Source organism: Monodelphis domestica, chromosome 1 (genome assembly GCF_027887165.1).
Source record: "Monodelphis domestica isolate mMonDom1 chromosome 1, mMonDom1.pri, whole genome shotgun sequence".
NCBI lineage: Eukaryota > Metazoa > Chordata > Mammalia > Didelphimorphia > Didelphidae > Monodelphis > Monodelphis domestica.
The window spans coordinates 315218639-315231308 of NC_077227.1; the positions used below are offsets into that span (position 1 = coordinate 315218639).

At 39.4% G+C, this 12670-nt stretch overlaps 1 protein-coding gene across 6 annotated transcripts in view; it reads right to left on the reverse strand.

The window, feature by feature from the left end:
• Positions 1 to 12670, reverse strand: part of CEP170B (centrosomal protein 170B) — a 123110-nt gene that overhangs the window by 36998 nt on the left and 73442 nt on the right. For 5 of the 6 annotated variants that reach the window (XM_056811173.1, XM_056811174.1, XM_056811170.1 and 2 more), the window contains exon 8: positions 5250 to 5732. The exons of the other annotated variant lie outside the window; for it this stretch is intronic. In XM_056811173.1, coding sequence (XP_056667151.1) covers positions 5250 to 5732 — 483 coding nt within the window. The remainder of the gene's footprint in view (positions 1 to 5249; positions 5733 to 12670) is intronic. 6 annotated transcript variants of the gene reach the window in all.

Below are 12670 nucleotides of genomic sequence, written 5' to 3' on the forward strand. Positions count from 1 at the left end.
ATTTAATCGCAGATCGTGGGATTGAACTTCAAACTCAAAATAATTCTATACTGCATTATCTCCCATGGCTTCTGGGTTTCACTGGCATTTCTTCTGCCCCAAGTTCTACAGTCTACTAAGTCGTTAGGGCAGCGGTTCCCAACCTCTCAATTTGTAGCAATGAGAATACATAATGCATATCAGGTATTTACCTTCAGAATCATAACTGTAGCAAAATTACAGTTTTGAAGTAGCCACCAAAATAATTTTTTGGTTTGGGGACACTGCAACATTAGGAACTGTATTGCGGGGTCATGGCATTAGCAAGGTTGAGAACCATTGCTTCAGGGTTTGTCCTCTGCTACTCATGTCAACTTAAAATATTCTGACATGGATTATTCCAGTTGATTTGGAGACAGATTAATATCAATACTTTTATTTATTATTATGTTTCTTTAGTTTTTCTTGTCTATTCCTCCCACCTAAAACTCCCAAGGGTCCAATTTCCACCCAACTGGTAATTTCCAGAAAGAAGGGCCTAATATTCCTTATTTCCCCTTTTTGCCTTTGTTCTCTTCCCCTAAAAAATACAGGACTTTGGGGAAAAGGGAGAAGAAGTAATGACTGGTAAAACTGAAACCAAAAGTACCCACTCAAAGACTAGGCAAGTTCAATGGAATATAATCTCGGATGCCCTGTTGGTGGAATTATATTTATTGTTTCATGTATGATATTGTCTCCACCCTGAAACAGACCATCCAAGACCATCTCCACTCTCCTCACTTTCCCCAAGGTGCCCCATCCATTACATCCTTCATACTGTTGCCTGACTAATCTTCCTAAAGTCAGAGAGACTAAAGTAAATCATGATTCTGAAACATGTGACCTGTGTGATCTTGGACAAATCACTTGGCCTCCCTAAACCTAGGTTCTTTTAATCTATAGTATAAGAGGATTGACTTAGACAGCCACTGAGATCCCTTCCAATTCTAAGGCTATAATATTCTGGTCCCTAAAGCTGGTCCTCTGCACAGAAATCTTTAGTAGCTAGTAAAGAGAGTGAAGACAAAAAGGGAAATAGGGAGTCAAGTCCTTTTTCCTGGAACAATTGTGTGAAAATTGGACCCTTTGGGAGTTTTAGGTGGGAGAAGTAGACAAGAAAAAACTAAAGAAACATAAAACAAGCTCCTAAGAATTAATACTAATTTGTCCCCAAATCAACTGGAATAATCCATATAGAGTATTTTAGGTCAAAGTGGGTAGATGAGGGCAATTCATTCATGCCGTTCAAGGCCCTCCAAAATCTGGTGCCTTTCTCTCTTTCCAACCTTATTTCCTCATACTCCCTCTCCCATGTATGCTGTACTTCAGTCACCCTAGAAAGACATCTTACCATCCCCAAGCATTCTCTGCATTTTCTCTGAGTCTGCCTTTATTCAACCTGTTCACCACACTTCAAATGTCCTTCCTCCTCCTCACCATTTGAATTTTTATATACCTTTTTAAAGCCCAACACATATGCCGTCTTCTCCAGTAAGACTTTGCAAATCCCACTCTTGCTGCCCACAACCACTCCAAACCTCATACTGTTTTGTGTTTTAATTATCTGTCTTGTTTCTCATTTTCCTACTAGACTGTGAGCTCAAAGCAAGCAGAAACTGCATTTTATCCAAATGTTTTTGTTTTCCCCATCTCCTAACACAGGTTTATTTCACATGGTTAGGTGCTTAAGAAATATTTGTTTCATTTGAATTTTTCTGGAATACAGCCCTTGGGGTTCCAATAGGGACAGAGAAGAGGAAGGAGGAATTCATACATGCTCAGGCATTCATACACAGTCATATTCCCATCACTATAGAGTCTCACCACATATCCTACATCAAAAGAATGTTGGTAGAGATTAGATAACTCTATATCATTACCAGAAACACTGGAAAACAACATTTCCAATCTGTCCAGTGTGAAAGAGAGAAATATTGAAGGAAATACAAGGACTGGATTTGCAGAGTTATCTCAAAAAAAAAGGAGATAGAACTCTGGCTGCCAATGGGGTTGGGAATGGAACCTCCAACTAAGAAAAGCAGGAGCTGAGCAGTTGGAGAGCAGCTTTTTCCCTTTTGAACTGAAGAGGAAAGGAGCAATTTCCACTGAGCCTATCTAGCTACAAATGCCTCATTGAACAGAAAAATCCAGACTAACCATCTGTCTCATAGTGGTGGGATAGAGACTTTTTTTTCCCTTCAGGGAAGGGAATAGCCTATCCTTCAGAAGACTCCTTCAAAGCTATATCTCTGTGCCAAGAAATACAATCATCTTGAACCTACAAAGATACTAAGGACTTAGTCCCTAGACTTGAGCTTCAAACCCCTGAAGAAACTACAGAAGGAATATAGTTCAGGGACTTCCTATTCCCTCTTTCCTAACTTATTATACCAAACCCTTTATCTAATAAATAGATATTTTAACTAATTGAGAAACCAGATATCTTCAATGTACTAAAGGGGATCATAGATACAATCAACTAAAGAAGAAAATAGGAACAGAGATTGAAGGGGATTTTCTCTTACCCTTCAGTTTTGGTCAGATCCAACTCCATTTCTCTAGACAACTCTGCCTGGGAGGGAAGTGGTATTCCTCTTTATCTGTTCCCTCCCTCTCAGCTACCTGTCAAACTTTAGTTCATGATCCCCCACTAGTACACCAGTAACTGAATAGGGTTAACTGACAGACAGTAAGGTCCCTGTCACTAAATGTCTTCAAATACAGGCTGAGTAACCACTTCTCAGGGATTTAAAAGAGAGGATCTTGCATAGGAATGGGTTAGATTAGAGATTTCTGAGTCCCTTCAAGGTCTGAGATACTGTAATTCAGCCATCTGGACAGAATCTTATTAAGGTGAAGGGCTGATGGTAGTGTAAAAAGGAATTCTTTATTTCTTTTCTCTAATTTAACAGGGGACCTGGAGGTCCTCTTACCACAGAGATGTATAGGAATTAACCAGCCCAAGGTGAAAGGAAGTAGAAACCAGAAAGTGAGGTAAAAGGGATATAAAAGGGGCCAGCATCAGTTGGTCAGGGAGGAGTCAGTTGTTGACAGTTAGATGCTGGCAGTTGCAGGGGAAGTTGGCTGCTGGGAGTGTGTTGGGATGGTGATTGGCATTTAGGTGCTGGAATATAAAAGAAGAGCCTGAGCTTACCATGAGGGCCTTAGCCTTTAGAGGGCTTTTTGGCTTTTGAGTTGAGGCTTTTGGTTTGGGCTGTTAGGTTTTTTTCCTTCTTGAACTTTTTGGAAGGTGGTTGGTCTTCATTGACAGACCTAATTGGGGTTGGATTAAACACTGATTGGATTGGTTTTGATTGGGTGGATTGGGATGGAACTTCGTGGGGTGGTTGTTATTAGTAGTAGTTTTAGTAGATATAGGCAGTTTTAGATAGTAATTATAGGTAGTTAAAGATAGTTATAGGATAACTAGTATAGACATTAGGAAATTTCTTTCTCTACCCCTTTCCTATATTTCCCTCCTTTACTATATTCATTATACTATATTCTTTTACTATCTCTATTTTAATAAAACTAAATTGTTCATTGTTAAAAGCTGCTAGAGGTTTTCTTTTCTCTGGCTTAAAGGGATAATATTAATTTACAACTCTACTATATTCTCATTAAAACTTACCTAATTAAACCCTTATAGTGGCAAGGATTAAATGGCCCTGATGTAGGTAAAAGAGCCCCAGCTTTGAATGAGAAGAGGAAACAGAAGTTGGTGACACTAGGAAGAACCCACACAGGTTCTCTCTCAAGGGGCCATGGGGCAGCCAGGCCAGTTACCAGCTAAATGGAAAGAGAAGCTACTGAATGGGGGTACAAGATTACCAGTCAAAGATTGGATCATAAATATTAGAAAACTTGGAATAAGATTCTTATGTTCCCTGTCCTGACAATTTCATATGCTATAAGTTTGTGTTTTATTATCCTTCCCTCAAACTCCAGTAAAATTCTTTTGAGAAAAAATCTGCTGAATCTAACATGATGAACACAGGGATAAAATGTAAAATCCCAAGTCTGGGCTCAAAAAATCAACTGCCCAAGTTGAGGGATGACAGTTCATATGGAAAAAAGGATCTACTCTTCCACAAAATGACTGATATGGAAAAATGTTTAACATGATTGCATATGTAAAATCTATATCAGATTGCTTATTGTCTCAGGGAGGGAGGAAGGATGAGGAGTATGGAAGAGAATTTGGATCTCAAAAACTTCTTAAAAATAAATATTTTTTCAATTTTTACATGTAATTGGAGGAAAAATAAATATTATATTGGAGAAAAAATAAAATATTATAAGAAAAGGTTTAGAGATTTTAGTGAATTGCAAGCTCAACATCAGTCAAAATAATGATGTCACAAAAATGCCACCTCCTCCAGATAGTCTTTGCCAATCCTACCCTTGCTGGCCACTACCACTCCAAAGAGTCTATAGAATCTTAGACTGCATAAAAAGAAGAAAAGCAAGAGTAATCCTGGTTTGACCACATATGGAGCAACACCTTAAGTTCTAGGGGTCACACTTTAGGAATGATATTGACAAAGTTCAATGGTGTCCAGAGGAGGGTGACTAGCTTGGTAAAGACAAGAAAGAAATTCAAATGAAGAACTGAGGAATATGACATTTACTTAGGCTCAAGAAGACTTAGTGAGGACATTATAGTTGCCTTCAAGTCCTTGAAGGACTATTATGAGACAAAGATCAGATAAGTTTCTGCTTGATCTCAGAATGGAGGAGGAGTTGCAGAGACAGTTCCAGCTCTACTTAAAAACCTACCCTGAAAAATATCCTACCCATTACCGCTAGTCAAAAGTATACTGTCTTACCTCAAGGAATAGTGAGCTTCCCATTACTGGAGGGCTCAGGGCTGGTTGACCTCCTCTCTGGACTTTTGTAGAGGGGATTTCTGCTCAAGTATGGCTTGGAAGATGCCCTCTGAGATCCCTTCCAGTTCTGAGATTCTATGATAAGACAGAGGGGGGGAAGGGGATGTGACCCCAACAATTCTGGGAGCCAGTCATGAGAATTGGAGAATAAAGGAAAGACAAGCCCAGGATTATGAGTAAGGCTAAAAGGGTCAGTGCCACTCCTGCGTTGATGTCCTATTTCCTCAGTCATGCAAACAGAGAATCACAGCCTTACAGAGGATCCACACAAAGAGACACAAATCTTCCCTTTCCCCACCCCTTCAAAGTCACACTGTCTTGCTGATAGGTCTGACTCACCTTTCAGTGTCCGTACATGGACAGGCAGGTCACTCTTGGTGCTGTATCCATCCTCCCCAGGTCCTGGCCTTCGTATTAGGCTGGGATCATTCTGTACCAACCAATGTGCTACCTTGCTCTGGGCAGATACCATTTCAGTGGGCGCTGGATCCTTCACAAGAGGTCGTCGGGATCGCAGGGAGAACTTGGTGACATGGTCCTTGATCTTCACCTTGCCAGGACTACAATCATCAAACTCGATAGTGAAGGAAGCATGACTTTGCACCACTGGGGGTGCCCCACTTCCTCCTGATTCCACATCCTTTGTGGGGACTTCATGAACCTGCTCCTCCACAGACTTGGGGACAGGCTGAAACTCTTTGGTGGGAATCTCAAAATAGCTTGGTTCCCTCCGGAAGGAGAATGCTGATGGTTCCTGGCCATCCCGGAAGCTTTGAATGTTCCCATTGACTTCCTCATGTTGGGGAATCTCCTTGGTCCTCTCTAGGGGAAAAAGAAAGTTTCTGTTCACCAGGATTCAGTAATAATAACTGTTATAATCAGGATAACAGCAACTTCCATATCTATCTGGCATTAAAATTCCCAATAACCTTGTGGGAACCAACTTCCATACTTCAAAGATCTGTTCAAAACAATCTATTTATTTGTTTGTTTATTTGTATTAAAACCCTTGCCTTCCATCTTAGAATCAATACGAGGTATTGGTTCCAAGGCAAAAAAGTGGTAAGGGATAGGCAATGGGGGTTAAGTGATTTGTCCAAGATCACACAGCTAGGAAGGATCTGAAGTCAGATTTGAACCCAGGACTTCCCATTTCTGGGCCTGGCTCTCAGTACACTGAGCCACCCAGCTGCCCCCCAGTAAATAACGATCGTCAAAAAAAAATTTTTTTTTAGCTTATGGGCTGTACAGGAACACGGTTTTACCCACAGGCTATTGTGTGCTGAAGCCCTCTCTAGATCTAAGATCCTAGGAATATGAAAGTTTCCTTTTTGGAAGACAAATGGATGTGTTAGATGATGCTGAAGGATCACCAGATCAGTCTCTCATGCTTGGTCCAGCAATCAGCACAGATTTCTATGTCTTAGCAGTCTTTAGAATCTGTTGGAACCTGAAAAATTCATTACTTTTCAGACAACTTTTCTTCGAATGATTTAAGCTCAGGCAGCTAGATGGTGCAGTGGAAAGAGCACCAGGCCAGAATTAGAAAGGCTCCTTTTTCTCAGTTTAAATTTGGCCTCAGATACTTACTAGTTCCATGATTCTAGGCAAGTCATTTAATCCTGTTTGCCTCAGTTTTCCCATCTGTAAAATAAACTGCAGAAAGAAAAGGCAAACCACTCCAATATCTTTGCCAAGAAAACCCCAAATGGAGTCACAAAGAATCAGACAGGACTGAAAAAACTGGATAGAAACGAAAAGCTAAGCTGGTCCTCAATTGACAAGCACAGAGGTTATCACCACATCAGTACCTAAAGCCTTTCTAGCTAACTAACTTCACTAACTGAATCCTGGGTTGTTACCCAGGCCTGCCATTTCATCCCCAGATTCAAACTTAACTGCTATGTCACCTCCACTACTTTGAATATGATAATCTTTGTATTCAAAATCAATGTCGGCTTCATTATCAGTTAGTTTTTCCTTATCTATATCACTCACTGCTGGATGGAAGGTACTAGCTTCTGGATTCAAACTAGATGTTGTTTCTAAGGGTACCTCTGCCATAAAGCTCTTGGGAGAATTAACTAAGTTTGGTGCGATTCATCTGTGAATGTTTTTAGAGCCTTGTCATCTTTATCAACAGTAACCTTTAGGGAATTGAAATTATGTGTCTCTGAATTAGTCACTAACTTTTTCATGAGTTCTTGTGACTCTTTTTCTTTTGCATAATTCAATCCCATTATCTACTCTACACTGGAAAAAGTTTTCTAGGAATGGTTTGATTTCCTTTACAGACTTTTCCTGTGTGGTTACTATACAACTCATTTCAAAGTCTTTCATCTCATTTACTATTTGAGATGTTATATCCTTAATTTCTGCCTCAACAACTTTAATCTGTCTTTGCCTTTTTCTTGATTTATTGCAATGGCTATCATTCACAGATTCATTTTCTTGCACCATTTTTACACTATTTCCCAACTTTACTCTATCATTTACAACTGCAGCCTCATTGTCATCTCCAAGTGTCACACTACACAATTTATGGGCCTGGCTTCATAACTCCCTTCTAATCATATCTGAATACTTTGGCTTTGCTCCAGTTTTTATAGCATTTTGCATTCCATTCAAATCAGGATCTTGCTGTGAGGACTTTAACTTGCAATGTGAACAGCAAGTGGATTGCTTGTACCTATTTTCTGCATTATGTTTGTCTCTGTTATTACTCTCATGTTTTTTCTTCAAAAAGCAGTTTCTAATCAAGTATCCTTTCCAGTGACAAAAGAAACACTTCCTAGTCTCTTTTTGCACTGATCTTGCCTGGTAACTAGGTTTCTGGGAACTAGGTTTTGTGTATGTCCTAACCGTGTTCAAATTTTTAATTTCCTCAATTTCCTTTTGTTCCATCCAAATCCTTCTCAGTCCTCTCCAACTTATCTTTCAGGTCTTGAACTTCCTTATTCTGATCTGAATTGTTTTCAAATAGGTAACCTGCAGCCTCTCTCAATTCAATTAGGGAAACTGAGTCATATTTAAGGAAATAGTTCTTGAAGAATATTCTCAAATTGGGTGTACATCCCTTAAGAAATTGTCTACGAACATGGCCAGCTGTCTCTTCGCTGTAGGCTTCTAGCCCCAAGATTGACTCTGCCATTTCTGACAGATGGTCTATATATGTAGCAGGATATTCCCCTTTATATTGCCTGATCTTGTCAAACTTGGCCCATGCATTTGGCTTAGAACAGCATTGCTTAATTGCCTGTAGCAAATCCTCCCTGTACCTTCCAAGGTAGGACATGCTAGTTGGATTTGCAAAGTCCATATCCCCTCTTTGATCTACAGTTGGCCAGCTGGTCAAATTGTTCTCACATCTAGTTTTCTCCAGAAATGTCCTTTGTTCATGGGGACTGAACAATTCAGATAACACAAATTCAACATCTTCAAAGTCCGGATCAAAGATCCTGAATGCTCTCTTCAGCTCCTTTTGGGATTTAAAAGGATTGTCCACAAATTTTGGGAAACGGTGTTTAATGGACTCCAGTTCCTGTGTGGAGAATTGTCTATGGGCTTTTGAGTGAATCATATCAGCATTGGTAGTAAGCTTAGTGACCTCCTTCAATGGGCAGATTTTCTCAGGATCATTAGCAGCCTGGTTCTCATTTTCATTTTCATTTTGATTTTCCTGAGGTACATTCTCAGTTTGCCCATTGTCCTTGCCCATAACTAGAACTAAACCTTTTTCCTTGATCAGTTGTTCAAATACAGCCTTAATCATCTTGTCTAAGTTGTTGTCAATGGCCATAAACTTCTCTGCCTTAAAGGGTACCATGAATTTAAACACATTCTTCACTTGGGTTAGAGTCTGCAACACAGCCATAAATATTAAATATACTTATAATTGACCATATTAATAAGCAAACTGACAAAAATCACATGATTATCTCAATAGATGCAGAAAAAGCCTTTGATAAAATACAACACCCATTCCTATTGAAAACACTAGAAAGTATAGGAATAGAAGGGCCTTTCCTAAAAATAATAAACAGTATATATCTAAAACCATCAGCAAACATCATCTGCAATGGGGATAAACTAGAAGCCTTCCCAATAAGATCAGGAGTGAAACAAGAATGCCCATTATCACCTCTATTATTTAACATTGTACTAGAAACACCAGCAGTAGCAATTAGAGGGAAAAAAAGAAATTGAAGGTATTAAAATTGGCAATGAGGAGACTAAGCTATTACTCTTTGTGGATGATATGATGGTTTACTTAAAGAATCCTAGAGAATCAAACAAAAAGCTAATTGAAGCAATCAACAATTTTAGCAAAGTTGCAGGATACAAAATAAATCTGCATAAGTCATCAGCATTTCTATATATCTCCAACCCATTTCAGCAGCAAGAATTAGAAAGAGAAATTCCATTCAAAATCACCCTAGACAAAATAAAATACGTAGGAATCTATCTGTGAAGACAAACACAGGAAGTATATGAACACAACTACAAAACACTCTCCACACAATTAAAACTAGATCTAAACAATTGGAAAAACATTGATGCTCATGAATGGGATGAGTTAACATAATAAAAATGACAATCCTACCCAAATCAATTTACTTATTTAGTGCCATTGAACTACCAAAACACTTTTTTTACTGAATTAAAAAAAAACATAACAAAGTTCATTTGGAAGAACAAAAGATCTAGGATATCTAGGGGAATCATGGGTAAAAATGAGAAGGAAGGAGGACTTGCAGTCCCAGATCTCAAACTATACTGTAGTGTTATCAAAACACTAAAAAAAAGTAGTGGTTATCAAAACAATTTGGTACTGGCTAAGAGACAGGAGGGTCAGTGGAATAGTCTTGGGGTAAATTACCTCAGCCAGACAGTCTATGATAAGCCCAAAGATCCCAGTTTGGGGGACCAAAACCCACTATTTGATAAAAACTGCTGGGAAAATTAGAAGACAGTATGGGAGAAATTAGGTTTAGATCAACATCTCACACCCTACACCAAGATAAACTCAGAATGGGTGAATGACCTGAATATAAAGAAGGAAACTATAAACAAATTAGGTGAATATAGAATAGTATGCTTGGCAGATCTTTGAGAAAGGAAAGACTTTAAAACCAAGCAAGAGCTAGAAAAAATCACAAAATGTAAAATCAATAATTTTGATTACATCAAATTAAAAAGTTTTTGTAGAAACAAAACTAATGCATCCAAAATTAGAAGGGAAGCAACAAATTGGGAAACAATTTTCATTACAAAAACCTTGGACAAAGGTCTAATTACTCAAATTTATAAAGAGCTAAACCAATTGTACAAAAAATCAAGCCATTCTCCAACTGATAAATGGGCAAGGGACATGAATAGGCAATTTTCAGTTAAAGAAATCAAAACTATTAATAAGCACATTACATGAAAGTGTTCTAAATCTCTTATAATCAGAGCAATGTGAATCAAAACAACACTAAGGTATCACCTCACACCTATAAGATTGGCTAACATGACAGCAAAGGAAAGTAATGAATGCTGGAGGGGATGTGGCCAAGTGGGGGCACTAATTCATTGCTGGTGGAGTTGTGAATTGATCCAACCATTCTGGAGGACAATTTGGAACTATGCCCAAAGGGTGATAAAAGACTGCCTGCCCTTTGATCCAGTCATAGCACTGCTGGGTTTGTACCCCAAAGAGATAATAAGGAAAAAGACATGTACAAAAATATTCATAGCTGTGCTCTTTATGGTGGCCAAAAATTGGAAAATGAGGGGATGCCCTTCAATTGGGGAATGGCTGAACAAATTGTGGTATATGTTAGTGATGGAATACTATTGTGCTCAAAGGAATAATAAAGTGGAGGAATTCCATGGGGACTGGAACAACCTCCAGGAAGTGATGCAGAGCAAAAGGAGCAGAACCAAGAGAACATTGTACACAGAGATTGATTGATACACTGTGGTACAATCAAATGTAATGGACTTCTCCATTAGTGGCAATGCAATGACCCTGAACAACCTTGAGGAATCTACTAGAAAAACCACTATCCACATCCAGAGGAAACACTGTGGGAGTAAAAACACCAAAGAGAAACAACTGCTTGAATACATGAGTTGAAGGGATGTGGTTGAAGATGTAGACTCTAAATGAACATCCTAGTGTAAACAACATGGAAATAGGTTCTGATCAAGGACACAAGTAATACCAATGAAATTACGAGTTGGCTGTGAGAAGAGTGGGTAGAGGGGAGGGAGGGAAACAATGTGATTATTGTAACCAAGGAATAATGTTCTAAATTGACTAAATAAACTAATTCAAATGGGGAAAAAAAAAAGATTACATATACTTGTGCCAGGACTTGCCAGAGTACCAGTTCATGTTGAAATGGCAATTGTAAAACAGACATTGTAATGTTGCCAACGTACTCTATAGTATCCACTACCATATGGGTTATCCTGCTAAATAGAATATGATATACCCAAAAGCAGGCAATTGCTGCCAAGAACACCACACCAAAAACCACTTGTTTGAACATAGTTGCTGTCTTTCTTTCCTGTCTTAAAAGGATGGGGTTCGAGTCAAATTAAAGGTGCCACTTGAAATAGAATTGTTAATCTATGGAAATTATTTCTTATTGAAATACAAAAGGTGTTCTGTGTGACACTATTACTGGTTGCAATGATACTCTGATAGACTAGAGAGTGCTGCTACTAAGTGTAGGGACACATCTGCCTATTTGCAATGGTGGAGAGATGAGAGACACTGCTGGTACAGGGGAATGCTGCCACAGGGGAATGCTCTGAGGTTTGCCTACTGATTCCTACTGATGACTAGTGGATCAATATTTCTCCTAATCTCTTCTCCCTCCCTCCTTCAACCTCTCCTCCCTGCCTCCCTCACCACCCAGTTCTTCTTGAAGCCTTTGGCTTCTTCCCTCCCCCCTGAGTGAACTATAAAGATACTCTTTTCTTTTCCTTTTCAAATCAGGGGTTTTATTGGGAAACAGGATGGGAAACTGAGGTAAGAGGGATGAGGGTGTCCCTAATCTAAATGAAGATTATGAGGGCTTGGGAAGTCACAACTGTGACAGAGGGACAGCCTCAGAGATAGAGGACAACAGTTAAAATCTTCTTTCTTCTTCACAAAGTCATAAAGGTCTTTCAGATTAACTCCAGAAGCACCCCCCTCACCCCCGCCCAAGGGTCCTTCAGTTTGTGACAGAAATTGATAAGATCATTTCAGCTGCTTCCCCCCAACAGTCAGCCACCAAGAAAAGTCTCTCCTTCAGCCTGGCTTTCCTCCAACTCTTGGTCAGTCAAAATCTCAGAGAGAGCAGAGGTTTCTCCCTTGGTCAGAGAGCCCCAAAACCCAAAACAGTCCCACAAGGGTCCTCAGCCAGCCTCAACTGCCAACTCCTGGGAACATTCCATTTGGAACCTTCTTCTTGATTGACAGCCAGGTCCCCAGTCTTGGTTCTTGCATCTTGTCTTGTCCTGCAAAACCTCTCTCTCTTCAAGTCTCTACCACAGTCAGTACCTAAAGCCTTTCTAGCTTGGAAGGACCAGCCAGAGCTTGTACTCCTAAGATAGAGCCTTTGTATACCCAGAGTCACCTCCATTCCATGATCACGTATTGAAGGAAGATGTGAGGTAGGGAATGAATTTTATTTCTACTTTACAGAGGAAGAAACTAAGGTCAAGTAAGTGACTTACTCAAGGTTACTCTTCTTACAAGAGTTGAAGCTGGGATTCAAGGA